This window comes from Clinocottus analis, unplaced genomic scaffold (assembly GCF_023055335.1).
Source record: "Clinocottus analis isolate CAN_PGR_092001 unplaced genomic scaffold, fCliAna1.0.p SCAF_5, whole genome shotgun sequence".
NCBI lineage: Eukaryota > Metazoa > Chordata > Actinopteri > Perciformes > Cottidae > Clinocottus > Clinocottus analis.
Window position 1 is genome coordinate 12939877 of NW_027176207.1, and position 26314 is coordinate 12966190.

Below are 26314 nucleotides of genomic sequence, written 5' to 3' on the forward strand. Positions count from 1 at the left end.
AAAATGAGATTAGAATTTAATCTGTCTGCTTGCGGTTTTACTGTACCAATGAAATCAACAGGAAGGCTGTATTAGCAGTCAATCACATTTTTTATTAACATTCCAAATTAAATTAATAACGCACGCTTGCTTTCATTCATCTCCACACACACAGAGACCACAGTAAGATACTCTACCATTGCAGACAAACACTACAAGATTTCCTAAACTCATCATTCAGAAAAATGCATCCATTCAGGCCACACTTTCAAATGAAATTTGAAAAGAAAACGCTCATAATTGGGAAATGGCCTGTCTAAATACATTTAAAATCTTGTAGCGTACATCCGTTGTAAGACAAATTTACACACCGACAAACACACGCAAAAACTGAGATGAAAAATATTTGTATTACAGGTCCAGCTGATACCTGCCTAACACACATACATACTGTACATAACATTGTATCATCAGTCACACACATACACACACACACACACACACACACACACACACAGGCAAAAATAACATCCTCAAAGGATCTGATATCTTCAAATGAGACAAATACTTCAAAACACATGCATGCATACCTGTCACACACGCACACACACACACACACACACACACACACACACACACACACACACACACACACACACACACACACTTTTGAGGGGAGGTGATTGATATCTGTCGTTAACAATTTGTTGCCAGGTAAGGTTCAAAGGTCAGCCATGCGTCCGTTTACGAGGCTGCTTTTGGCGCCGAGGTTTCAAGATGACGTAGCGCCTGTAGGTGGTGTGTTGTTCAGATATAAACGGGATGTAGAGTGCTCTGAAGAGAGGCGATGACCTGATAGAGAAATAGTTTTTAATAAGAAACTGCATCAGTCTCTCAGAAGTATTTGTACTCGGGCAAAATAGATCATAGTTAATTTTCTATTTAGTTTTGACAAGTAATTTGTTTAATTCAGAGGTTCTACCAAATGTCAACAGGATACTCTCTATTCTGGGTGTTACTCTTTCTTTCTTTTTTGTTTTTCAAGCTACAATACATTAAACATTTTTAAATGAACACTTTCAGAATATTCCGTTTTTTTCTTAATACCTTGAGGCTTGAAGGAAAGGCTTAAAGGCGATGATGCTCCACTCCTCTTTGTTGGCTGAATAACGTGGCTCAAGTGCCGTCTCTTCCTCTGTATCCAGATCCACTACGTAGTGGCATTGCCGTACATCCACCTGCCCGGAGTATAAATTTCCCAATTAAAACTACATCTACTAGTAAATACAGTGCCCATATGTCAACACATATGCACACGTGTCTGAGTGACTCACATATCTGGTTGGCTCCTCCAGGTTCTGGTCGTTCATATTTTCCGGTAAGATCTGTGTGGCCAGAGGACCAGATGCATATGGCTGTGGCAGCTGCCCTTTAAATTCAGACTGAATGAAGTGCAGCTGCCAGCTGTAAATTGTAAAGAGAAACTATCAGCAACGTCGAAATGACAAAATACACGTTCCATAATGAATTGGACAAGGACCCGGATACTGACTTGTGCGGTAGCAGGAAGCTGCTTGGGAAGCGGTGCCACTCTTTGCCCACACACACACTAACAGGTCTGCCTTCAGGGACCGAGTGAAGAGTCGGATCCTTGGCGATGCGATGGAACTCTGGGTACAGGTCCAGAGGGGCGTGGTAGCCTGTAGACGGAAAAAATATAAATGAATTAATCTTGAACTGCTTGCTTTTGTTGGATGACCCTGGTGCTTGAAATATTAGTGTCTGTTTGTACACACACACACACACACACACACACACCTTTGAAGAGGGCGACAGAGCGAGACAGTGACAGTACTGAGAAAACCATGACCGCGCTTAGAGCCAACCAGTTGGAGGAGACTGTGTAGTGCTCCAATCGATACCGCTGGAACAGGAAGTGGTAACATTTCTGCAGGAAATACAATTAATCAGACCAACAATACATTTCAGATTCAGAAAGGGGTCGAACACAAGTGAAGCCCACTAACATGAACTGCCATCTTGCAACAAAAGCCTAAATTGCAAAACCCACCTGCAGTGAGGAGAGGGCTACTGCCCCACTGAGGCAAATGAGAGGGTAAATGGGAAAGAGGAAACGCTCTTCTTTATGAGGTCTGGTGAAGAAAACCAACATCCACAGATACATGGGAGACAGAGTCAGCCAGTATGGACGGCCCAGGTTCTGCACTGCAGGAAACACATGTGTGCACAAGCAGGGGAAATCACAAGAGAAACTACTTTGAATATTCACAGGCAACATAAACTATTTAAACAGTGGACTATTTCTTGGTTTAGCTGCAATGTTATGCAATGCCACATATGCCTAGACTGAAAACTCTGGTACAGAGATGTGTTATGCTTTGTAATATTATAGTTATTGTATTACATTCTATCAATATCTGTTTCCCAAAACACCTTGTTATATTAATGTGCCTACAATGAGGTGAAAACTACCAAAGTATTTTACTACCACACATATTTATAAATAATATTGTATAAATATTGTTCTGCTGAGGCAGAAAACTACCGTTTCCTCACCATTGAACCTGTGTAACAGTGTCTCCATAAGAGCAGTAAGTGGCAGAGACAACAGTGCCAGAGCAAACACAAGGTTGAAGTTCAGTATCCCATTTGCAAAGTAGAAATGCCATGGCTCTGTGCCTGAAAATTAAACACACAATATCCAAAATATCACAGCACAATAAAGACAACATATAGTTATAGCAAGTCATTTGAAGGGAAACCGTACAGAGGGGATAGTCAAAGATGTTGTTATACCAGGTAAAACATGGAATACCGGTGGAGGGGACAGAAGCCAAAAAGTCCGACACATATTGTGTTATGATCTGTGAATTCAGTCTATTTGCAACCCATTGCCACTCTTTAAAAGGTTTTGATATATCATTGTTGATGATGGGATGCCCTCTAGAGTTAACTAAAAACAGTGCAGCTTTAAATTGTTTATGCGTTTTTCCACTGTTGTAGTACAAAAATAAAACATTATGAATAGTGTTTGATGACCAAATAGACTTAAAATAAGACGAGGGTGCATGCGTTCCAGAGGGGACAATATCAGGTCAGAAATCCCTCTTTTGCGATCACAATATCATACATTAATGATGTGTGCTCTTGAATATTACCATACAGATCAGGTCCATGTGGTGTGAAGACATTATATAGTAGAATATTGAGTGGTGCAATGACCCGTTTGCCATAAAAGAAAGAGTCTACTGCCATGAGGGGTACCTGAGAAAGACAAACAGAGGGAACGTGAATGGGCCGATTTACATTTAGCTTTATTTACATAAACATAAAATTATATCATTTGTTAATTGTTACACATTAATCTATACAGAGTGCATATATTTACCATGACAAGGCCTTTGTTATACTATATTATTATCTTTCTGATACATATGAAAAGGATTAAATGTAAAGGAACATGTAATATCCCATAATATTCCTGCATTAACAGAAGGTCTGTGCAAACACTGCAACAATTCACACACATGCACCCTTGTCTTGTGATGTGCACACTTAAATCCTTATTTGTTTATCTGCATATTAAAAAAATCTCTCACCAGCAGCAGAAGCAGAGCGACCGCTGACCAGGTAATGAAACTTTTCCACTGCCTTTTTAACACCAGCAGGTCAAAGGCGATGGGAATCCTGAGGAGAAAATTAATCAAAGTGGATTTAAGAGTAACACATTTTGTAACACATGAAAGTACTGCTGACAAATAAGCATTTTAGTTGACGCCCTTACCCGACGAGAGCAGAGAACGGCCATCCAACGATGGCGCCAGCAGCCACGCCCATAATGGCTAGTGGTGTTGAGTCCTGAAACCATCCCGTCATTGCAACCAGTGTTGTGTACATACAGAATGAAGAAGGCAGGAATGCTGAGGGGATAAAACAATAAGATCACAAAAAATTAGCAAAAAATGATCCTTTCACTAACACATACCAAAATAGGTAACTCTGCAAAACCTTTTTTATCCAACTTTCACAGAGAAGGGGAATAAAGTAAACACACAGTCCAGAAATGTATCACAAATATGAAATGTTCCTTTTCTTATGTTTACGTACTTCACACTGCTCCATATTGTTTATCAGTGTATATATAAAGCTTTGTAGTAAGTTATTTAAAAAAGGTGGATGTAAAGACTAATCTGGGATAAAGGTGAATGGATGAGTGAAAAAAAGGGAAGAACCCCATGACAAGAGACGGAAATAGATTTAAGTAAATAAATCTGACCAACCTGCAGACGAGCAGAACATTCCCGTGCTCAGGACAAGGAATGCCAACATCAGACGGCCCACGTGCAAACCAAACTTTTTACAAACTGCCCTGTGTCACACACAAACAAACCAAATGGTTCAGTTGCAAAATGTGTAAGCCAAAGCATTTAGGATGCCCACTAGCATTTAATAGGCATGTACACTTACTTGTAGAAGTAGAGTTCACAGACACAGCAGGAGAACGCTAAGACACATCGCACAAAGTAGAACACCAACACCTGCAACACAATCATAACACAATGATGAAACCTCTGCAACATACCAATGATATACACACCTCTGTGTGTGTGTTAATGTATTTTTTTAATGAAAAATACATATTTTTCTTAAAAGGAGCATGTGTTACAATAATTTCACACATAGTTTATGTTCCTACATATAGGAGGACCCTTTTGTCTTGCAATTCAAGATAAACACAGTCCCCCCACTACAGAAGAGAAAATTGGGACAATGTAACTCAGATGAAGTCGTTTTAAATATAACAATTGAAATGATGGCGAGTTTGGGATATATACCTTGTTTGTCTGTAGAACATGGGCGTGCAAACAAGCAGGAAGCGCATGTAACCATAGGTAAGCGTACGACCTGATGGCGTACAATGGAGAATATTCCCAAGTTTGCATCCCTGTGCCGTACAGCAGGTAGTGCATCTGTCAAAACAGCCATCACAACAATCAGATTAACAGTAACCAGATTAACAGTTCATAAATATCTGCATTGGTCACTCACAGGCTCCCAGTAGTTGAAGGTCTCATCGCAGTCTGAGATGTTGCTGAGCAAAGCTGCACAAAAACGTGCGGAGAGCAGGCATTTAAATGCAGTTGAACCTTCTGGAGCCCATACCTGTCCTCCACGACTTACTGACCTATACAAAAATGTAATTAAAAACACAGATGCACAATAGCTGAATACTAAAACACATACAAATATATACACTGTTATTACAATCTACTTCAGCATCAAAATGTATTAAACAACATCTAAATGTATCACAATGTTCTGAAAAATTACATCATGTCTGCTTCATGCATATTTAACAGAAAATGAACGAGATCTGAAACAGTCTAATTAGCCATGAAGCAACCTGATGCCTGTCTGCGGGCCTTTGATGCCTGTCTGTGTGTTTTAACATTCACATTCAACATTGATGTTTCCAGTGCATCTGCTTTAAATGAAACTCCAATTATGGTAATTATTTCATAGCTGCTAATTTATGTGCCCTTGATTAAGAATGTGATGCATTTAGTGGAACAAAAAGTGAATATCTTTTTAAGACAGAGAAAAGCCTGAATTACTCAGAGGATTCAAAGACAGCGGAAACACAGTTAATCTAAGTCTGAGCAAAGTCACTCAAAGAATCATAAGGCCGCTTGTTACACCGTAACACCGGGGACTAATTACACATTGCACAGCTGTCCTCCACAACTCTTACATTAAGAGTTTTTTTTTGTTGCTATTAGCAGTCTGGTTTCAGCTTGTGTCTCTGTCCTGTTTTTAGTTGATATATCAAATACTGTATATTATTAATACATTTTTATCCTTTATGTTTTTTCTTCTTCTTCTTCTTCTTCGTATTATTAGATTTTACACGTGCTTTGTCATGCTTTCTCAAAAGCATATTAGTATTTCACTGCACATATTGTATCCGAAATCCAATCTATAGCTATATCAGTTTTAGTTTCTAGTAGTGTGTTTACAATGAGCAAGTAGGCTGAAATAAAATTGATTTAACAGTGACACTACATTACAAACAAAAACACATAATTTAACTTCTCCAATTATATATAAATCAATGCCGATTATATCTATCTCCCTGATATGGACAGCAGTGTGCCTGTTCAGAGATACTACAATAAGTAAAGACAGTGTTTACAACCATTCATAAATATGAATAGTAACAGTGATAACTCCTCATGATGTTCACGCCCATCGTCAGATTAGTCAGCTCAGTCGTTGCACACACAGTATATGGCTGCAGCGTTGACACGTCATCTTACACACCGATGTGCTGTATTTTAAAAGGACTTCAGCAACGTATCAACGACACCAATTACCGATTCAAAATAAACGTTCATGTCCGTTTTGAGCAAGCGTTGACCCAAGAGGTTATCTGTTGACAGCTTTCGGTCAATCGGAGTTACAGACAGCAGAGGGTAATGAATGAAGCTGAGCAGAGAGACCAAATAAAACATGCAACTAACAAGCTATCGGGGCGGGAACACGACTTAACAGTCATCGCATTTAAAAGTACTGAAAAGACATCGTCCAGCTTGTGGTTAAGCGGACGTTTCCAATCGTTGCTGCAGTGTTGTTGTCCTCCAAACTTGCTCAGCTAGCTTCCCCCTGCTCGGGCTGTCAGAGCCAGTTAACACGGTCGCTTGTTAAACCGTAACACCGGGGATGGAGCTCCCAGCGCCGACGCGTCACACGTCTCTCTGTTCCCGGCTCCTACTCACTCTGGCCGAGTCTCTGTGGCTTTGGTGTCCTCGCCACCTTTCTCCTCTTTCGGTGGCCGAGCTTCGGCGGGGACGTTTACGTTGTTTGCATCTTGCCTGCTGCCTCGCCTGGTCCGCTGCCGAAGCGCTTTGGCCGCCATTTTTTGCAACTCTGCTCCCGAGTCGTTTTTCGTTCATTTCCGCCACTGCTCGGTTATTGACGGCACTTGTCAAAGACAGGCTGTGATGAGACTTCTCAGTCAACTTGCTTTGGCTTTCTCTATACTGTACTTCGTTCTCTCTATAGAGGCTATGTTTTCTTCCTATGATAAACATACGAGGTTCTTTCGAGGAAATAAAAACAGTTATGGACTCCTATTTAACTGAAAGTAACTTTCGAGGAATGATAGAAAGTAAACAAAAGTATATTAAATCAAGTACTGTACTTGATTACAGTTTTAAGATATTTCTTGTACTTAACTAAAATATCCAATTAAAGCTAAACTTCTACTCTATATTTCAGAGAGAGAGAGAGAGAGAGAGAGAGAGAGAGAGAGAGAGAGAGAGAGAGAGAGAGAGAGAGAGAGAGAGAGAGAGAGATATTGTACTTTTTACTTCACCACATTTATTAACTGCTATAGTTTCTTGGTACTTCAATTTTATAATTAAAACATATGACCAGTGTATTGCATGTGATGAACTGTTATGGATTTTTGGCCTCACATACCCTTGTAGGCTTTTTCAGTTGCTGATTATATCCACTAAAAATTGAGTTGTTTGGCGCTATGCTTGGATATACATGAGGTCCCTATGTACTTTAATGCAAGATTCTTACTAGGACAGAATATTTTTACACTGTGGTATTGTTATTTTTACTCAAGTGAAGCAGTACTTTAACCACCACTGTAGAATAAATATATAAAAAAAGTATAAACTCATAGACATGATTCCAGGGCTGTTACCTGCAAGCATATTTTCTTTTTTTTGTCACAGCAAGTACTTCATGTGACTTGTATTATTATACTGATTATTTACTGTGACTACAAATGTTAAATAAGCTAAACAGTGCTGTATACTTGTGTGATTTGTGTAGTCACACCTGTTCAACAAAGATGATTCTGATAACACATTTATTGAATAATACTTAAAGCACACAGAAAACAACATTTCAATAACAAACTATAGCACACAATGCCTCAACTAGTGTAAACACTGTTCAACTACAGTTTAGCAGTGTATACTGTTGTCTGTGTTGCATAGCAACACAGACAATGTAATAAAAAGGTTAAGTTCCTGGTCCTCCTTAAAATGTAAACGTCGCTACCTGATGGTGACTTGCAACCGAGAGGTAAGAGAGGTTTCCAGGTCTTTATGAAACTGGAGGGCTTGTGTATGAGACAGAGCATGTGTGTTTGAGTGGTAGATGAGTCTGTAGCAGTAACTGGTCTGGCTTAGGTCAGGGTGTGAGAACGTGTCCATGAGTTTAACTTGCTCCACGCTCCCATGACTGGCCTCTCGGATTACAGCATGGAACTTCCTTTCCTCCCACGTCGGTCCTGTCCAGAAGCTAACGTCGAAGCAAAAATGCTCGGGGAACATGGAGAATGGGTGGAAAGGTGTCCCCGGAGAAGGGCGGAGTTCAAACTGCTGTAAAAAGCGTGGGTCATGTGACCACAGTAGCCGCCAGTCAGGGAGTGAAAACATGAGTGTGGAAAGAAGGTCCAAGTTAAGGGACACAGTGACACTGACATTGCTCATGTTGTCACTTGCATTTCTTGCAAACACCTTACCAACCAAACCCTTTGACTGTGCCATCATACGCAGAACTCCCTGTTCTGTGACTAAGGAGACCCCATAGGGTGCCAGCAGCGTTTCCAGTCTTTGTCCGAGCAATTTGATTGGCTCACATTCTAAGGGGAAAACACCTCTGAGGAGGAGCTCGTGAAAGGCAGGCATATTATAGAGGTTGACGTGCACGTTCTTAAACACCAGACCACTAATGCCAAACAGCAAGCTGACAGCACCGTTACAGCCCCCACAGTGCTCCTCCTTCTTGTGCCCTTCAACTCCAATACTTTTATTTTTCTCCTCATCTTCTCCATGAACCCCTGCAGTAATGAATAACTGTTCTTTTTTAGTTAGAAGCTCTTGCATCTGAGGAAGCAGGGATGGACGCAGCATATAAAGACCACTTCCCCCTTCAGAATCAAAATCAAGTAAGCATGCAGACCGTTGGCTCTCAGCTCCTTTACTCTTCACCTTGTCCACTTTATCAGACGTGAGACATGTGGTTGACAGTTTGTCTTGTGTGTCTGTTTGTCCCTGACTGTCCAAAAACTGATCTTTTTCTTTGTCTGTCGAGGTATTGGTATCAGAGTTGACGTCTTTCTGGAGCAGGTGGATCCGGTAGCAGTCTGTCACGTCAACGTCACAGTCGCACGCCTGCAGCTGTTTGGCCGTGAGGAGGAAGGGAATGGTCTCTGTCGTCATGGAGACAGACCACTTCTCCGCAAGTCCTTTGAGAAGAAAATCTTGCACCAACCTCACAGGGTGGGCAGAACCTGCGCAGAGAAATCCCCTGATAATAGAAAAGAGACATTAAGTGCCTGGTTATATAATATATATATTTTTTTTGCCTTGGTTGCTTATTACTCAAACAGCATGAGTCTCTATGTTACTGTACCTGAATATGTAATCACTGAGCTCAGCTGGCATGTTGTACAGAACTCTGTCCCCCTCAACAGCCTCCTCAACTTTAAGTATCTCTGCAGAGGCGTAGGGGAGGCTGCGAGTAAACACGTGGAGTAAACCTTTCTCCACATGAAAGCCCTTATCCTGGCTCCTGTACAACAGCAACACCATTATTAGAGTGTCAGTATGCAAAACAGAGATGCAGAAACGCAAAGGGTTGTTTCTATTTATACCCTGTTACATTTACCTTTACTCCTTACCTGTATCCAGTGCACTTGTAGCTCTGATAGTTCTCTCTCTCAAAAGGATGGACATCACTCAGGATTAGGTGGGCCTCTGCTGCCATTGCAGCCACCTGCCAGCTGTTGTGCCACTCTCGCTTCGGTTGGTCCGCAGGTGTGCCACCCTGTCCGTTGCACAAGGAAACATGGACTTCCCCGTCTTCAGACAACACCTGGGCACAACTGGAGGCACAGAAAAAAAACACAAAAAAATAAGTATTCAGTGAGTCGTCATAGAAAACGGACATTGGGAACGCCATCAGTTTATACAAGTCCATATATAATCAGAGCTGCGTGAAAGATATGTAAAAACAAATGCAGCCATAAGACAGTTCAAAGGGACTGATTTAGATTATGAGAAAATCAAATATCTAGATATTTTAGAACAAATGCCTTATCATTGATATTGCAATGATATTGCAGTGTTGACCAGTGATGCTTTTACAAAATATTTACACTATAATATTTTTGGATAATTAATCATGAGTAACATTGCTATAATGACTTTATGGGTGAAGGCAGCTAAACAGCCTGGTAAGTTGAGAAAATGACATTAGTTTAGTGTAAAGAAGTCTAAGACAATATCTGGTCTTATATAATTATATTGTAATATACAATGCATATACGATATATAGTATTGATAAATGGCCCGGCCCTACCTGTAGTTATTATTTATCAATCTAGATTGTTTTCGTAGGAGTTGCCTAGCTTTGAAGATTTATGCCGGAGAGATGTCTACTTCTCATACTTGGTGCCATACAGACACATTTCAGTCAGTATACAGAAACAAATCACAAGAATGATACTAGTTACTTTTTTTTATTATAATTTGTAGTTATTGAGCTACATATTTCAAAACCAGTATTATAGAGTGTCATAAACTTGGGAGGGAGAAAAGTAACAATGTCCAACTGCACCAGAATATTTTATAAATACATAGTTTGAAAAGGGAAGTTTGGACACAAACGTTCTTAGACATTTTAAAATGGTAATTTTAGAGACAATGCTGTGAATGAATTGAATCCTGAGGTATGATGTAATTTTACCTGAGGAAGAAGTTTTTGAGAAGTTCTCTGTTCTTTTTAACCCCACTCTTTCTCCCGCAGTGAGGAAAGTTAAACACCACACGGTCAAACACACAGCCCTGAAGAGAGGCACATTCCCTCAGCTTCGTGCAATCCACCTCGAAAAGCACCGCCCCACCTGATTAACAAACAAAAGTGTACAAAAAGTGCAACAAATAATATAAATGATGATACAAAAAGTAATCTCAAACCCATACCGGAGTCCCTGATCATCTTAATGTAATCAGCTGCGCCTTCATGCCGCAGTGCCTCCTCTTGATGCTGCAGGCAAGTGGCGGTGATGCAGGTCTCAGTCTCGGAGTACAATTGGCTCACAGAGGCAGAAAACGAGAAGTTTCCTTCTCCCACCAGCAATATGGACCTCAAAGGAGACATATTCAATCTAACTGGAAATGGAAGGAGACTCAAAAACTTAATTTCCTGTAGGTTTCCCCGGTGACCACCTTCATTTCTTCGCGGTCTAATTCCGTAGTAATTGCATGTTTTAATCAGTAAAGTCTGTATCTTGTGTCAAAGATGAGCTCGGTTGAACATCAGACAAGATATTGACTGTACTGCAGCTCAAAGCCGTTGACCTTCCACTACTATCCCGGCGCTGCAGTACATGAAAGCCTTAATATATTTATTTTCACCTGTAGCAGCTTGCGTTGAACGCTGTGTCGCGGGTATCATGTCCGACATGAAACAAAACGCCAGGAACCTTATGTTGTTTCTCAGCACTCAAAGCCACACATGAAGCTAATTTACCTATTTTAGTTAAACAATAAGTGTTAAAACATACAGCTGTTGTTATTATAGAGATTTAAAAGATAGATTTAAAAGCGAAATTGGTCAAACTTTATAAATCCCATCGTGTTTTCAGAGGGAATCATTTGCAGGGCGGCTAATCACATCTGGAGGAGGGGGCTATTCGCAGCATCAGTAGATCCGAGCATCAATTATCTTCGCGTAGCCTATTTGTAGTTTATCAATGAGCAATTCCACCTGACAGTTTTTCTCAAGTGCGATCCTCAGTTCCGCGCTGGATTTTAACGTGTCTTGATAACAACGGAAGTAGGTAGTTAAACAACAAGCGTACACTTATCTTTGTTTTTGCCGATGCTAAGGTCATGCTAGCTAACGGAATTGCTGCACCTGCACATGAAAACAACAAACAGCCGTGCATTACAGATCATTGTTGAACCTCAAGTTTGAAATGCAATATAAACCAATTGAAAGAACTAAAACATTTTAAAATATGCGTTTGAATTCGTTTGAATTTCTTAATTTTGTTACCATCTTTGATGTCATTAACTTCTTCTGTAATATATGTGCCTGCAATATGTGTCAACTGTAACAGCCATTTATACTTTTATGTGTCAAGGAAAAGTGTGTTTCTTTTAATTGTACTTTGAGCTACCTTTCTTCTCTTTATATGGGGCATTGCCTGGCTTTAAATCTTGCAGGCACAAGTTGCAGGTGAGAAAAACAAATGGGCCATGGCATTATTGTAAATCTCTCCTTTTGTCTCTTTGCATTTTGTAGGAAGTTTTGCGCCCACATGGGCAGTGTTCTGGCTTTGTCTTCCAGTCAGAACTGGCCTTTCTCCACGGACCCCCCTCCTTCTCACTGGAACACACATCCTGCTCACTGGGACAGTCCGCCACGCTGGGAGAGAAGAGATGGCCGCCTACCCAACCCAGGCAGCTTTCACTCTCTCCACAGGAGCTGCAAAGGTACATCTGGCCAAAAAGAGGGGCCGGCCACACAGCAGGCAATGCATAGAGATAATTTGTGAAGTAGTAATGTTAGTGATCTGACAGTTTTTCTACTTGTCTCCCCAGATGTGTTTCCTCAACAGATTGAGGGAGTCAAGATGATCCTCAATAAAACTCTAAGCAGCTTCTTTAAGGTAACTCTATATTTAAACAATTTGTTGTTGAGATAATGAGGGTGAAATTCTCTTTGATGTTCTAACATAACATATCAATTTTCTTCCAGGTCAGTCATACTCTCCACCTCAGTGCTGTCAGTCCTTCTTACTTCCGTTTCCACGTAGAGCATCTGCAATCTGATGATTACAGCAAGGACAAGGTTAAGCATAAATATGTTACCACAAATTTATCATTAATTTGCTTATTTATGCGTTGTGTACAACTGAGTTGGAAAACAAATGAAGCTGGTGCTTTTTTTAGTTAAGAAGTTAATATTGATTGGTCCTCACAGGATGCGCCTGCATTGATCGGTGAGATGGACTCTTCAGGCAGTCTGAATGCTCACGCTCTGCTTCATCTCACGGAGCGAGTACGAGCCAGATCAGTGTTCCAGGTGAGATTCTGATGTCTTGACATCTATCCAATTTCATGTACAGAAACTGTCACAGCACAGTTTCTGTTTTCTCTTTACATTAAATGCTGTTTGTTGCAAACAACTCAATATTTTGAATTGTTCATTCATCATTTTAGACCCAGCAGTCGCAGTTTGTAACGTGGCAGTTTGAAACTGAGTACAGAGGAAATGACTTCACTGCTGCTGTGACAGTAGCTAATCCTGACATCCTCAGAGAGTCAGGTAAAACAATCACTATTGTTATATACAGTTTACTATACAGTCAAATGTTGTTTTTTTTCCACTGAATACAACTGTCAATTTAGCAACAAAATACATAATCGTGATATTTTTTGTTAATCTAATCTACTATATATTTGTCTGTGTTTCTCTTGGACAGTTATCCTTGTGGCACACTTCCTTCAGAGTGTGTCTTCTGGGCTGGTTTTAGGAGGGGAGCTGGTTTACCATCGAGGCCGAGCAGAGGAAGGAGGAATTCTTACTCTGGCTGGACAGTATTCAAGTGAGAGTTTTGCGTTTCAATATGAATCTTTTTTAACACCTCCTTTAGGTGAGCTTTTCTGATCTGGTGTGCTTGATTTAGCAGCAGTGTTTTGACTTTTTTTCTGGCTCTCCATACAGGACCCAACTGGGTGGTGACGTTAAATGCTGGGAAAGGAGGTGCCCATGCTAGCTACTACCATAGAGCCAACAAACAGGTAGGGAAAATGCCACCACACTGTATAAACACAGCCTTTACTTGCATATTGCAAATGTGCATATGCTTGTTTTTGTGTTCATCAGATCCAAGTTGGGGTGGAGTTTGAGGCCAGTACCAGGACACAGGAGACCACAACTTCATTTGGGTATCAGATGGAGCTCCCAGAGGCCAACATGGTCTTTCGAGGTAAATGTATTCATGCAACTTTGAGTCAAATGCCATATTGAATGAAAACTATTAAGATAACATACAGTATCGGTGACCTTTTCTGTGTTTGTGTTTTCAGGTATGATAAACAGTCGGTGCATAATAGGAGGCGTGTTGGAGAAGCGTTTGACCCCGCTCCCAGCCACCCTGATTATGGGTGCCTTTGTGAATCACAGAGGTGACAAGCTACAAGTAGGCCTTGGTATCAACGTGGGATAAGACATCAATCCAGAGACCTGTTTTAGGGGCATCCTAATGGCCCTAGTTTCTAGGGTAAAACACTCGAACCACCTGAGTATCATGGATTGTTTGGGTGTTGATGCTGTACCTCTCCAAAACGAGGTGATGTTGTCTGATTGGACTAAACAGATGTGTTTCTGGCCTCCGTGAACCAACCGAGACAACAGACACAGAAAGGGATCAGCGGCATCCTGTAAACTGAAAATAACTCAAGGTTTTATACTGTAAGTAGTCATACATAAATATAATTTATATAGATTATATTGAAAGATAATTGTCTTTCTCATGTTTTAACCTATTCATTATTGTATACCTGACCTTTCTGCTGACCATTTTTAAAAGAAGAAAATGTATTTGTAGAAACAGGAAACTTATTTAAGATAGGCAATACCAATCAAATTCACCTTTTTCTTTCCCCATTGGCTTACGTTTTGTTTTTCAACAACTAATGCCTGGACGGTAAATCTAAAAAAGTGATCAGCAGAAATGAAAAATTGGTAAAATCCTGCTCAAATGTCAGAGGGAGCTTTTAAAACTATGTGTATGAGTAAGTGATTGTGTGCACATCTTGTTTTTGTCAGCATATAAAACAGTGTGAGACACCACACATGAACAAACTGCGTGTTGACTGTCAGAGAAAAGGTACTGCTCCATATTCTAGCCTGCAAGAGACATGCAAGATGCACTAAGCACTGACTCTGCTGAGCCAGGTCTGTACTGCATTTTTATTGATGAAGGCATCGATCTTTATGCAACCTGCACTACTTACGCTGCTTCTGGGTATTTCCACTTCCATTTCACTTATAAAATGTTGCATAAATATTAGCTTTACATTATGTAATGTAAGCATAGAGACAAGTGGAAAGGAGTGACTGTCATTTTGGACTTAATTTATTAAAGATGTTATTTCTATCATAATGTTTTTTCTTCTTCCGTGTTCATATGAAATTCATTGCAGCTCTGTAGCTATAGCATTTGAAATGCTATAGCTACATTATATCTGTTATATTAACAGATATAACATTTTCTTGTAAAGCTTCACAAATCAATATTTTAGTATTAACCATTAGTCAAATGTCTACATATAATATGAAGGTGGTCACTTATAGTGACAAACCAACAGAAGGTTACTCCCTTACTCTAAATGTACCCTCAGCACATACATGCTTTTAGCCTACCTTACTTAATTGTTTTAATTCTGCATTCATAGTTTAGCATCTAGTGGAAGATAGAGCCAAATGTTTTTCTCAGCAATTGTTAGAATCCAAAAGAAATCGAAAAGGATAACGATTATCTGACATTTATTGGGTCTCCATAGGAAACCTCAATCTTTAAATAGCTTCATAAGGCCTCAATATGTTTGTTTTGTGTTCAGTTCGGCATGTTTAAAGTGGAGACAGACTTTCTGTCTGTCTCCACCTTAAACAAGCCAAACTAAGGAAATGTTTGCCTTTGACAGAAGTTACCTGAAATCTAGCTAGCAAAGGGCATGCCGACATTGTCTTTAAGAGTTTCCCTGTGTGTTTGAGTTCTGCTTTGCTTCTGACTGAACCCTGAACTTACCAGAAACTGGATCTTTCCGTTATTTTTCTCAGGTTTTGCTCTTGTTCTCTCTCTCCTCAAGACGTTGATAAAGCAGATTTATTATGCCCCAGAACACCAATTTAATTTCTTTGTTCTAATTGTGTCTTCCCATTCATTTTGTATGCAAGTGAATACACCACCTCAGTCAAAGACCAAGAAAATAACAAATACAAATACAGCTTTAAGATACTGTGGTGACAAAAAACCATCAGAGTAGACAACACTCAATAGGTTTATACAATTTTTATATAAAATCTCGAATTACATATACTGTACATACATATATACAAATATATTCAAATATGAGTACCGTAAACATTTCACTTGGTGGTGCTGAGAAGACATTACAGGACATTGTCTTGCTGCAGAAGCTTGCAGTGGCAAAGATAAAAGCTGATCCTCTGTCCGTTTAAACGGCTGCCACTTCTCTCTGTCATTTGTCTTTGAAAAAGGAGAAGAATCCTTTCCCTCCTTCTCCCTTCAATTTCAAAGACTTGCTTCTTTGGAGTCCGACTGCTTTCTCCGTCTGTCTTTCTCTGTGTTTCTCCCTCTGTCGCTCCTCCTCTCTTAGCTGCACCTGTTGATTGATCACTAACCGCATGTCCTCCTGCAACAGGATGATAGAAAGTAAATATTCTGCTTGTCAACATAACGATGTGAAACATGCTGGCAGAGACATCCTTTAGGAGGATACATCCCTGCATTCAGACTCACCTGCCAGGACTCCAGCTCTTGCGACAGCGCCACTTTGTGTTTGATAGTGTTGAGAAGCTGCTGTGTAAGTGTTTCTTTCTCCTGATGCATAGTGGCCAATTCACTTTCTAAGAAACTGCACATTGATATGATGATTCGTAAAACATATATCGCTGTGGGCTCAAATGAAATGGGAATGATGCTGTTGCTGTATTGCATTACCTGTAGCTTGGCTTTTCAGGACTGCTTCTAAATGGCTTGATTTCCTGCCTCAAAGACTGCAGCTCTTCTCTTTGAGATTGCAGCTGCAAAGTGTGAAATTGAAACATATTGAAATTATTATAATTACAATATTTTTCCTTTTTTCAAAATAGATCTCTGTCATTTCTAGCTTTATCGAATTTAAAGAAGACATATGATAATCATTTTCAGTTTACACAGGTATTTTTGGTTTCTACTAGAACATGCCTGTCTTTTTAAGCCCTGCTCCTTAAAAAGCCTCGTCTACTCCTCTGCAAGAAAAATATGACACACCTTTGCACAGGTAGTTGTTAAGCACTGGGTGGAGATACTAATAAGCCTGCATGTGACATAGGGGAGCCAGATCTGAATGGTGTGTTGAATCACATGTCTACTGATTTAGGCAGCCGACAAAAACTGACTGGGTTGTCTTTAAAGTTGGTTTTAAGCATGTTTTAAGACTTCGCCTTGACATATAATTTGTGTTGGATTATTTTTTCCCACAAAAAGTTAATACAGTAGTTAAAAATTGAAGTAAGAATTAGCAAAAGGTTTTTTTTTGTTTGAAGAGCACTTTAACAATGCATGTGGTGTGGTAAATGCAACGTTATTAGAAATATACTCTAGACATATCTATCGCTATACATACTGTAATAACAAGGATGTACACCCATTTCAGACAGGCCGAGCCCACTGCAACTGAAATCAGAAACATATTGATGTATACAGTTCAACAGACCTCCTCTGTAAGCGCTTGTATCTCTTCGTCTCTTACTTGCAGGACTGAGGAGTGAGCTAGAAGAGCTTCTTTTACCTGGTTACCAAGAGAGATATAAACACAGCAGAAACATCTGTAAGATCAGAACCTTATTACCAGGTGCACATTTTGTTACAAAGAGGTTGGGCATTTTGGAGAAGGGTTGACAACAGTCTCAAACTAACAATTGAATGACGTCAATGCAGTTACTGTGTGTCTTGTGTGTGTTTGTCTGTGTGTGTACCTGTGATTGCTGAATTTCACTATGCAGAGACAAAGGTTGCGTTTGTCTACTGTCCAGAATGCTCTCTTCTCCAAGGTTCAGAGCTTTTTGCTGTAGAGAGCGATTTACAGTTCGCAACTCAAACACCACACCCTGCTCCTGCTCTATCTACAGCACGACCACACACAAACACACAGTGAGAGACAGGCACAAGCACACACAAACGTATATACCAAACTAGTTGTACTTTCAATAGTGATGAACATACTATCTTTGCAGCACATAATTCTTTCAGTGTTACAGTTCATCTTTAACACCCGTCAGCCATGATCCTCACCTCTGCTTCTTTCTCGCTCAGTTTGGTTTGTAGCTCTAAAAGTCTGTCTCTCAGTCTCTCTCTCTCCATGTGGAGTCTATCACTGTCCTCCTGTGAAGCTTTTAGTTGTGTCTCCATGTACGACAGCCGCTCCAGCACCACTCTGTTCTGTAAAGAGAGAAAAAAGACAGTACTGAATAAATGATGCAATTACCAGTAACACTATGCATTTAATTACATAGGATTTTGATGCTTCGAAATATGGATACTTGGCCCCAAAGTCTGTTAAATCTGTATGGGTATACTTAATATTCTGCTAATATCTCCATTTGTTCTAAGCAACGGAGCTGCAGACTTGAGACTCGTCAGACTCTAACAAACCAAAACAGATATTTGATTTTGACCTGACATAGGTGAGACTTGTGACTTCAGCTAAACATCGCTTTCAAATGTAAATGTTCAGATGCCTTATCATGTAATTGTCAGCATATAGACAGGACTTGGACTTGCCATCAAGGAGCCAAGCCTTGCTTTGAAAGGACTTTGAAAGACTTGCACCACAAATATAGCTCCCCTACTTTCACATTGTATTATAATTCCACACAATTGGCCATGATTTAAATGTAATGTGTTTTTTTTGTCTGACTACCCTGCAACAGTCACGATAACATAATATGTTCACAACTGTAGCACTAAAACTGAGCCACTGATTTGTTTGTGCAAAACCTTAATGAGTGAGAGGTATACCTCTGCTTGAATGTTCTCCAATCGTGAAGAGTTGATATTTCGGCTAAAAGATGATTCTTCCTTCTCCTCTCTGAGAGAACGAAGCTCCGTCCTCAAGGAGTGTTCCAGTGTTACAGCCTAAGTGGGTGGAAAAGTTGAGAGAGGCTGTTGTTCAAACCGGCTACGCTGCATTTTTCATGTTCGCGTGACTGTTATGTGACGCCACACAAATGCAGAAAATTCCCACACGGATACTTTGATTATGTTTATTCTAATAGCACGAACATACTTGTAATGTTTTCCCTAGTAGGTTATGGTTCAGGCTGCCTTTATACAGGTAGAATACCAACCTCTGCTAGCTGCTCCACCAAGCGTTGGTTATGATTGGATAACTGAGTCAGCTGTTCACTCTCATCCTTCCGCTTGTCGCGCCCCTGGCTGTGATGTCGCTCCAGCTCAGCCCTCAAGGCAGCTAAATCTGCAATCAGCTCTGCCTCTCTCTGCCCAGATGCCAATTCATTCATCTGCAACTTTCTGTGCAGAACATGCTTCTCCTGCTGTAAAGCCTGAGACAGTAGATGCAACATTAACTGGCTTTAAGAAGACATGGAAATATCAGATCTTGAAATACATGGAAAATATGTCTGTGTTGTTAATTTGAACGTGAAGTGAAATTGCAACAAATGCGTATCAAGAGTGTTTGCTGATGACAAGATTAGATTTAATGATGCTGGTTTGAGGAAAGCAGAATAGGCCTTAATCACATCAGACAATTTCCCTGGTCATAGTAGGCAAAGCGCAGGTGTTTCTAATATACTTAACGATGGCTGTGTGCTATTCAAGTGTCACAGTTTTTGACTAAGAATTTGACATCAGTAAATCGCATGTGTTCACAATGTTGTTGTTATGTCCCCATACTCGCCATTTGTTTTTATTTTATTTTATTTTTTTTGCTTGTGCAATATATCTCATGTTGTTTTTTGTATTAGTTTTTTAAAATAAGAATCAATAAATTGAGCCTCAAGTGTTGGTTACAGACATCTTTCCACATTATAATGATTAATTGGCTACAGCAAATATCATGTGTTTTTTTCCCGGTTAATTTTAATGCTCCTTTTCTTTCCACCTTAAGTGTTAGAAAGTTTGCATAGTGACAAGAAAGACTGTTTACAGCAGCTTCAGCCTTACCTCCATCTCTCTCTGTCTCTGGTCCAGAGAAGCTGCCAGCTCCTCATTCTTCTCCAGTAATGCCTGTCCCAGCTCGGCAGCGAGTATCAGATCTGTCTCGATCCCTCCTCCGCTGTCGCTGCTGCCAGGAGAGGATGCGGACGAGGGGAGAGCAAATGAGAGTGAGACTGAAGAGGATGAGGACAGAGGGAAGAAGGAGTCATCCAGGCTGGGGGAAGGAAGACCGTTTTTACTGGAGGTGAACATTGTTGATAGCTGCAGGCTTGTTGGAGTCAGTAAAAAAGCATCATCCCCAGGTCAAGGGCTTGATCGCAAAGGTGGCAGGTAGACCGCCTTTCTTTTCTGAGCTCTTGATGATCTGGTCTGGAGTGGGTTTTATTTTTCACTTTTGTAGTCCAAGTATGAACTAAACTTGGACTTCACTGTGGTGCCAGTAGTTTTAATGCTGGTATCATTCAAATCCTTTCTTCTCTTCTTCCCAGATAACTCTGTGGGCAAGAAGTCCATCATTAGCACAGAAAACCACTAAAAAAATGTTTCTGACAGTAATTGTGAAATTTAGGACATGTATGATGACTTGTAAGACTAGTTGTTTTCTAGTAACATAATCTCACATGGCCTTTAAGGAGGTCTTTTGTGTGACAGGTGCTTTTGTTACTCTGACCGAAATACCAGCTACAGTGTTATCTTTGTTCTGCTCCCCTCCCTAAATTCCAAAGATATTGTGCTCCACTATTATCTACAAATACCAAAAAGTCTTCAATGTTCATAGACCAGTCCCTACAATATTCAATTCTTAGTCTTTATACAACAAAGGCTTAAAGAGCCTACTACTATAATGTAAAGATTCTATTCATTTTAGTCTATATAAACAACATTTTGGTCACAACATTGCCGTTTGAAGTCTCTGTCTCCTCAGTCTTACATTTCTCTCTTTAATTCTGACGTCACCATCTGCTGTCTCCCCTGTTAAAACATCTTACTAACACGAAACTACACCATCATCCTATTTAAAATGATGGCTACATTAAAATAATAAAGTCACTCCTACTTTAACATCACACATTTACATTAAGAACGAGCAAAACTTCTATTAAGCATTAACCTCAAAGCAACTAAAATTAAGTCTTTCTTACCTGATAGTTCCCAGCCGACTCACACCAAACAGGTATAGTCTTCCTGTTTGGTGAGTGAGTGAGTGAGTGAGTGAGTGAGTGTGTGTGTGTGTGTGTGTGGGGGAGTGTTTGCACAAGAGAGGATCAGCTGGTTTCCTTAGCAGTGAAAACATACAGTATGTAAACACAGCCAGTAGCTCCACCTCCTGTGTAAGAAAGGTAAGACAAGGCAAGTTTATTTGTATAGCACATTTCAACAACAAGGCGATTGAAAGTGCTTTGTATAAAACCATTAAACGCATCAAAACATAATGCAGAAGAAAACAAGATTCAAAAACAATTAAGAACATTCATTTTAAAACAAAAAATACGTTCAAAAAGCAAAAATTAGAGTAAAAGTTGCAGTTTAAGAAATAAAATGCAGTAATGAGATGCAGAAATTGATATACCTTGTATCTGGTTCGGATTCAAAGATAACGCAGCAGCAAACAGAAAAGTATTCAATCTGGATTTAAAGAAGCTGAGGGTCTCAGCAGACCTGCAGCTTTCAGCGACTTTGTTCCAGTTATGTGGAGCAGAAAAGCTGAACGCTGCTTTTACGTGTTTAGTTCTGACTCTCGGAACAAAACGTAGACCAGTTTCAGAGAGTAGGAAGGATGGCAACACTGGTGTGTCTGCTGTAAAAAAAAAACTTTGACATCTCGCGGTTGAACAAGGTATGAAAACACAGATTTACTCTGAGGAATGTGTTGATTCTCAATTTTACACTCTTAGATGAAGGGTGCGGGGGGTGACACAGGATTTGAGGTGGAAAGAGGGAAGGTCAGGACACAAGCAGGGGTCTGTTTAATCTGGCCCTCCTCCTTCTCATCCCCCTTCCTGTTTACCTGCTTGAAGAATTTGAAAGGAGCTCTGTGTGTGTTCATGTATGAGGTAAGGGGCTAGGGGGAGTAGAAAAGGCGACTGCCATAACTTTTACCACCTTCTCAGAGACGGCAAACAGACAAAAGAGAACAAAAAACCCACAAGACCTTCATTGAGCGTAAAACAAGGCCATTGGATTATTAGTTGCGCTCACACACAAACATGGCATGCAAACTCTGGTTGGTCCTTTCCCTGTGGCTTGTGCTGCCGACCTCTGAAGCTGGAAGGCAGATGCATAAACTCTCTGACAAGAAACTCTGCGCTGACTCCGAATGCAGCCGTAAGTAGCGCACTCACCACGCTGGTCTTAACACTAATGTTGTAACCACATTATAGAAGTGTAGATTATTCAAATGATAATGCACACGCAAAACTTTTTAATCTGCATAGAAATATGACATTATAAACTGCAAAAGTCCTCAATGTGACGCCTCGGTCCCTCCCTGTCTTTACACAGATCCCATCCTGATAGCACGCGCACTGCAGGACTACTACCCTGGAGACTGCAGGTTCATCCCAATCAGACAGGGGCAGCTCATTTATGTCTATGCAATGCTAAAGGACAGAGGGAACCTCTTCTGGGCCGGCAGTGTAAGAAAAAATATGCTTTGGCTTGGAAACAGCTTTTAAGCACTTTGTGTATCTTTGTTGGGAGTCATGAAAAAGTGTGGTACCCATGTGCAGCATTCACATTCTCCACTAAAAAAATAATTAATGATCAATTTTTTCTATATCATCTGTTTGCAGGTACAAGACTCCTATTACGGACAGCAGGAGGCTCGCATTGGACACTTCCCCAGCAGCATAGTGGAGGAGACTCATCCTCTCATGCCAGCCAGCACCGAAGTCAAGACTACTGTAAGTCAACACACACACACACACACACACACACACACACACACACACACACACACACACACACACACACACAATGTGTGCATAATGTGACGCTCTCTCCTAATTCTATCTCTCTTATTTTCAGAAATGGGACTTCTACTGTAACTGATGTTGCATTTATCAGTAAAGAGAACAACATTGTCGTCAACTACATGTCACGATAACTTGTTTTGAGTGGAGAATGATCTTACAAACATAGATGATAATAAGTAGCTTTGCCATTCCACACCGTTGACAAACTGCAGTTAAGAAGATATAAAACATCTTACGTGATTCTATATGCTATCAGGTTTCAGAATTAAGGTTTCCAATCGCCGGCTGAAGAAAGGATTTCTGCTTAGCGCTGCAATATTTGACTTGGGCTTGTTTATTTCCTGTAATAATACATTGTACTGTTTGTATATGTTTTGCTGATATTAAACACATTTGTGAAAGCATCTTTCAAAGTGTTGTGATAGTAAGATACTTTTTTTTTTAAAAGAGATAAATTAATTTTGATTCATGCAACTACATATTTTGCGTGATGATTGTGTGTCTCAAAAGAAACATGTCAGCAAATTTGTATATTTGCATAGAAAACATTGTCTCTATTATTACACTTAAAAGTACAAAAAACAACAATATGGCAGCAACGAAGTATAATTCAAGTGACTTTTGCAGGGTCTAATGCAATATAACACAAAACCAACATGGATCAATCAATAATGATGATGTTCCTTAAAATAATGCCGATAAAATAAGGCACCTGAAACTATTTTTGAAAGAATATTTGTTGTTTTCAGTAAGATTCATTCATTTCCCGCCACATGTAATGTGTGTTATGTGATGTTCTTCTGAAAACAGAAACACTTCAGACATAAAAAGATCACACAGCAGTCCGATGATTGAGTTTCAACATGTATTCTATTTATTGTTTTCTGTGTTAAGCCAAAGGGTTTTTGCCAATATGAGGGAATGATAGGGCTGTAACTGTGTGATATCTACATGCACAGTCGCTCTCACATACTTTCACTCACACTTTCCTTAGCAGCTCAGAGGCATGCTCCCCGGAGGACAAGGAGCCCAATGAAGAAACTGTCCGTCTCGAAACATTTGTTCCTCCCTCATCTACTACTTTCCTACAGTTCATTCCTCATATCCTTTTTCACACACACCTGATCAGTAGCTTTCTTTCAGCGAACAAACTAAAAATGACTGCACGTGCCTCCATAGTACTCCCACCGACTCACACATACAGGAACCAACACTAAAAGAATAAACAAAGCAGTTGACACCTTAATCATACCCACTCAAACGGTACTGTGCACTGTAGATTCAATTAGGATCACAATTTTAGTCTGTTGTAATCTTCAGTGGACAATTTTGAGACTGGAAAATGCCTGATAAAGGAAAGGAAATACCTTTGAAACTATAATCACACGCCTTTCATGTAATTTATATACACAAATGTGTGATTTCTTTTGGCAGAGGAATATGGTTTAAAGAGGGATTCTGTCGGCTTGTGATTGGGAAATTAACTCTCATAAGTTAATTATCCTGCACCTTCACTGTGACTGCACAAAGTGTCAAAACGACTGTTACATGAGAACAACCTTTTAGCCTTTGGTTTTAAAGCATTTTTGTCTTGCAGAGATATGAGAGTAAAACTGAGTTAGGAATTAGATACGAGTTTATTAGAAGGCACTTTCACTCATATACCACTAGACCTGCATGCCTACTTTAAACTGTATACTAAACTGCCAACAGAAGTGTAACAGGTTATATAAAAACAGTCAGAACTTGGGGTTAGTAGTAAAGCAATGTAAAGAGCGTCAGACTCGGCTCTATATTTTCTGTTTCGGTGTTCCGTCCTCACAGGAAACAGGAATAGTGCGCTCTGATCCGGGAGATGACCGAGGTGCAGTGATTGTAAGGATACCATCAAATGACAGACTGGATGTGACATCAGCACCTGACACGCCAGCAGGCAGCCTGTACTTCCTCAGAAACTCTCTTGACACAAAGCCATGGTCATCCTGGAAGCAGAATTAGAGTCAGGTAAATATGGGTAACTTGTCAATGAATATTGTTTGACTATTTCTGCATATCTCATAGTGCCTCTGACCTGTCTGCCCTCATGTTTGCCATGTATTGTGATGAACTCGTCAGTGACATTGACAGACAGCTCTTCTGGTGAGAAATGCTTCACATCCAGAAGAATTACATAGCGATCCTTTTCAATGCGCATCTATACAGACAACACAACTGTTAGAAACAAATTATACTGCATGGCTGCAGACTGGAGTCAGCATGAAAACACACAACAGATTGTTATTGTCATCTCAGTGTAAGTAGACTCATAAATTATGCACAGACTGGCATCAACAGAGGAGGATATTCTTCAGCGTCTTTTTTTTTTTACTAAATAAAGTAAAATCAAAGATACAGATCTCCAATATTAAAGATGCCTGTGCATTTAAATGCATCAATAAGCCTGCCACATCAATCTAGTATTTCCAGAAGAAATGTTAATGATATTTTTCTCATTTAGTAAACTTGTTGGTATTTCAACTGAGACTATTTGATTATTTTAGGGAGAGAGTTGAATTTTACTTTACCTCACTTTGTCCATTGTCAGGCCCGTTGAACCAGCGCATGAATGAAGGACGTATCCAGGGGAAGGACCAAGGGAAGGGCCAGATTAGTGGCCAATCAGTGAGAGGTTCTGCCAAGGAGATGTCAGAAAGTCGATGTGGGAAGGCCCGACGGTACCAGGGATACTGGATGGGGATTTCCATGACGGGATTAAAGAGGAGATGTTAAAACGATAAGTATGAAGGCAGACTTCTGGTTTGGCTTTTTCTGAGATGGGTGCTGCTGTGCTCTACTGCATAGTATTTATAGGCCTCTCCCTCCCATCCAACCTAGGCTCTGTCTCTGTTCCCATGCACACTTGCATAGTGGCTCTGCCAACAGGCTGATCTTTCTGGAACAATGATGTCAACTGTTTATCCCTCCATCTCCCTCATTGTTTCAGATCTCACTCTGACTGGTTTTCTCTCTCTCTCTCTCTCTCTCTCTCTCTCTCTCTCTCTCTCTCTCTCTCTCTCTCTCTCTCTCTCTCTCTCTCTCTCTCTCTCTCTTTCTCTCCCTCTCTCGCTCCCTCGCCATCTCTCTCTCGCACTAACTATGTTACTCTCCCTTCTCCCAGTTATGAGGGGATCCTGGCTCAGAGTACTGCTGATGCCTTCATACTCATTACCCAGGAAATGCCCCTGTCTGGATCGGTGTGTGTGTGTGTGTGTGTGTGTGTGTGTGTGTGTGTGTGTGTGTGTGTGTGTGTGTGTGTGTTTGTGTGTTTGAGGAATAGCTGCCAGAGCATTAG

At 40.3% G+C, this 26314-nt stretch overlaps 6 protein-coding genes across 14 annotated transcripts; 2 read left to right on the forward strand and 4 right to left on the reverse strand.

Moving 5' to 3' along the window:
- Positions 1–71: 71 nt before the first annotated feature.
- On the reverse strand, positions 72–6916 carry alg9 (ALG9 alpha-1,2-mannosyltransferase). The gene is made up of 15 exons (XM_068600438.1): positions 6777–6916; positions 5050–5185; positions 4836–4970; positions 4468–4538; positions 4281–4369; positions 3785–3920; positions 3600–3687; positions 3159–3264; positions 2557–2679; positions 2051–2205; positions 1798–1927; positions 1532–1679; positions 1314–1443; positions 1087–1217; positions 72–831 (listed from the first exon to the last, which is right to left on the reverse strand). Exons 1-15 carry the CDS (start codon positions 6914–6916, stop codon positions 708–710), a joined length of 1842 nt encoding a protein of 613 aa, XP_068456539.1. The 3' UTR covers positions 72–707.
- A 999-nt stretch (positions 6917–7915) lies between these two features.
- On the reverse strand, positions 7916–11532 carry fdxacb1 (ferredoxin-fold anticodon binding domain containing 1). The gene is made up of 6 exons (XM_068600474.1): positions 11445–11532; positions 11010–11198; positions 10774–10930; positions 9707–9910; positions 9439–9597; positions 7916–9333 (listed from the first exon to the last, which is right to left on the reverse strand). The coding sequence occupies exons 1-6, from the start codon at positions 11491–11493 to the stop codon at positions 8076–8078; spliced, it is 2016 nt and encodes a 671-aa protein (XP_068456575.1). The 5' UTR covers positions 11494–11532; the 3' UTR covers positions 7916–8075.
- On the forward strand, positions 8058–22614 carry si:dkey-71l1.1 (uncharacterized protein LOC569883 homolog). Of its 9 annotated transcripts, none has more exons than XR_011079980.1 (15): positions 8058–8103; positions 8894–8971; positions 9118–9305; positions 9753–9950; positions 12337–12527; positions 12636–12703; positions 12793–12885; positions 13018–13119; positions 13257–13362; positions 13520–13642; positions 13762–13838; positions 13924–14026; positions 14127–14511; positions 20042–20252; positions 22511–22614. XR_011079980.1 is itself a non-coding variant. In XM_068600476.1 (13 exons), the coding sequence occupies exons 4-13, from the start codon at positions 9874–9876 to the stop codon at positions 14264–14266; spliced, it is 1080 nt and encodes a 359-aa protein (XP_068456577.1). In that variant the 5' UTR covers positions 8058–8103; positions 8894–8971; positions 9118–9305; positions 9753–9873; the 3' UTR covers positions 14267–15205. The 9 variants fall into 9 exon arrangements, 5 of the variants coding, with proteins under 5 accessions (XP_068456577.1, XP_068456578.1, XP_068456580.1 ...); XR_011079983.1 differs by lacking the exons at positions 20042–20252; positions 22511–22614 and adding an exon at positions 14869–15205 and having other exon boundaries at positions 14127–14320; positions 14417–14511; XR_011079981.1 differs by lacking the exons at positions 20042–20252; positions 22511–22614 and adding an exon at positions 14869–15205.
- Positions 16189–21241, reverse strand: bicdl2 (BICD family like cargo adaptor 2). Its single transcript, XM_068600475.1, has 10 exons — positions 21151–21241; positions 20015–20502; positions 19177–19392; positions 18848–18964; positions 18122–18268; positions 17806–17952; positions 17544–17618; positions 16787–16869; positions 16586–16700; positions 16189–16478 (listed from the first exon to the last, which is right to left on the reverse strand). The coding sequence occupies exons 2-10, from the start codon at positions 20258–20260 to the stop codon at positions 16305–16307; spliced, it is 1320 nt and encodes a 439-aa protein (XP_068456576.1). The 5' UTR covers positions 20261–20502; positions 21151–21241; the 3' UTR covers positions 16189–16304.
- On the forward strand, positions 21980–23306 carry mia (MIA SH3 domain containing). The gene is made up of 4 exons (XM_068600482.1): positions 21980–22333; positions 22511–22644; positions 22801–22911; positions 23036–23306. The coding sequence occupies exons 1-4, from the start codon at positions 22216–22218 to the stop codon at positions 23057–23059; spliced, it is 387 nt and encodes a 128-aa protein (XP_068456583.1). The 5' UTR covers positions 21980–22215; the 3' UTR covers positions 23060–23306.
- A 1295-nt stretch (positions 23307–24601) lies between these two features.
- On the reverse strand, positions 24602–25889 carry LOC137802705 (alpha-crystallin B chain-like). Its single transcript, XM_068600774.1, has 3 exons — positions 25548–25889; positions 25055–25177; positions 24602–24965 (listed from the first exon to the last, which is right to left on the reverse strand). The coding sequence occupies exons 1-3, from the start codon at positions 25725–25727 to the stop codon at positions 24774–24776; spliced, it is 495 nt and encodes a 164-aa protein (XP_068456875.1). The 5' UTR covers positions 25728–25889; the 3' UTR covers positions 24602–24773.
- Between the last annotated feature and the right edge of the window lie 425 nt (positions 25890–26314).

Coding starts and splice junctions, on each gene's coding strand:
- mia (XM_068600482.1), top strand. CDS start 22,216: ATGGCATGCAAACTCTGGTTGGTCCTTTCCCTGTGGCTTGTGCTGCCG. Junction 22,334..22,510: donor CGCTGACTCCGAATGCAGCC/GTAAGTAGCGCA, acceptor GTCTTTACACAG/ATCCCATCCTGATAGCACGC. Junction 22,645..22,800: donor ACCTCTTCTGGGCCGGCAGT/GTAAGAAAAAAT, acceptor ATCTGTTTGCAG/GTACAAGACTCCTATTACGG.
- LOC137802705 (XM_068600774.1), bottom strand. CDS start 25,727: ATGGAAATCCCCATCCAGTATCCCTGGTACCGTCGGGCCTTCCCACAT. Junction 25,178..25,547: donor CTGACAATGGACAAAGTGAG/GTAAAGTAAAAT, acceptor TTGTCTGTATAG/ATGCGCATTGAAAAGGATCG. Junction 24,966..25,054: donor GCAAACATGAGGGCAGACAG/GTCAGAGGCACT, acceptor TTCTGCTTCCAG/GATGACCATGGCTTTGTGTC.
- si:dkey-71l1.1 (XM_068600476.1), top strand. CDS start 9,874: ATGGACTTCCCCGTCTTCAGACAACACCTGGGCACAACTGGAGGCACA. Junction 12,528..12,635: donor TCTCCACAGGAGCTGCAAAG/GTACATCTGGCC, acceptor TTGTCTCCCCAG/ATGTGTTTCCTCAACAGATT. Junction 12,886..13,017: donor ATGATTACAGCAAGGACAAG/GTTAAGCATAAA, acceptor TGGTCCTCACAG/GATGCGCCTGCATTGATCGG.
- bicdl2 (XM_068600475.1), bottom strand. CDS start 20,260: ATGTTCACCTCCAGTAAAAACGGTCTTCCTTCCCCCAGCCTGGATGAC. Junction 16,701..16,786: donor CCTGAAAAGCCAAGCTACAG/GTAATGCAATAC, acceptor ATCAATGTGCAG/TTTCTTAGAAAGTGAATTGG. Junction 16,479..16,585: donor AAGAGCTGGAGTCCTGGCAG/GTGAGTCTGAAT, acceptor ATCCTGTTGCAG/GAGGACATGCGGTTAGTGAT.
- alg9 (XM_068600438.1), bottom strand. CDS start 6,916: ATGGCGGCCAAAGCGCTTCGGCAGCGGACCAGGCGAGGCAGCAGGCAA. Junction 1,680..1,797: donor CTCTGTCGCCCTCTTCAAAG/GTGTGTGTGTGT, acceptor TTCCGTCTACAG/GCTACCACGCCCCTCTGGAC. Junction 1,444..1,531: donor AGCTTCCTGCTACCGCACAA/GTCAGTATCCGG, acceptor TACAATTTACAG/CTGGCAGCTGCACTTCATTC.
- fdxacb1 (XM_068600474.1), bottom strand. CDS start 11,493: ATGTCGGACATGATACCCGCGACACAGCGTTCAACGCAAGCTGCTACA. Junction 11,199..11,444: donor TTCAACGCAAGCTGCTACAG/GTGAAAATAAAT, acceptor TTCCATTTCCAG/TTAGATTGAATATGTCTCCT. Junction 9,598..9,706: donor TACAAGTGCACTGGATACAG/GTAAGGAGTAAA, acceptor GCTGTTGTACAG/GAGCCAGGATAAGGGCTTTC.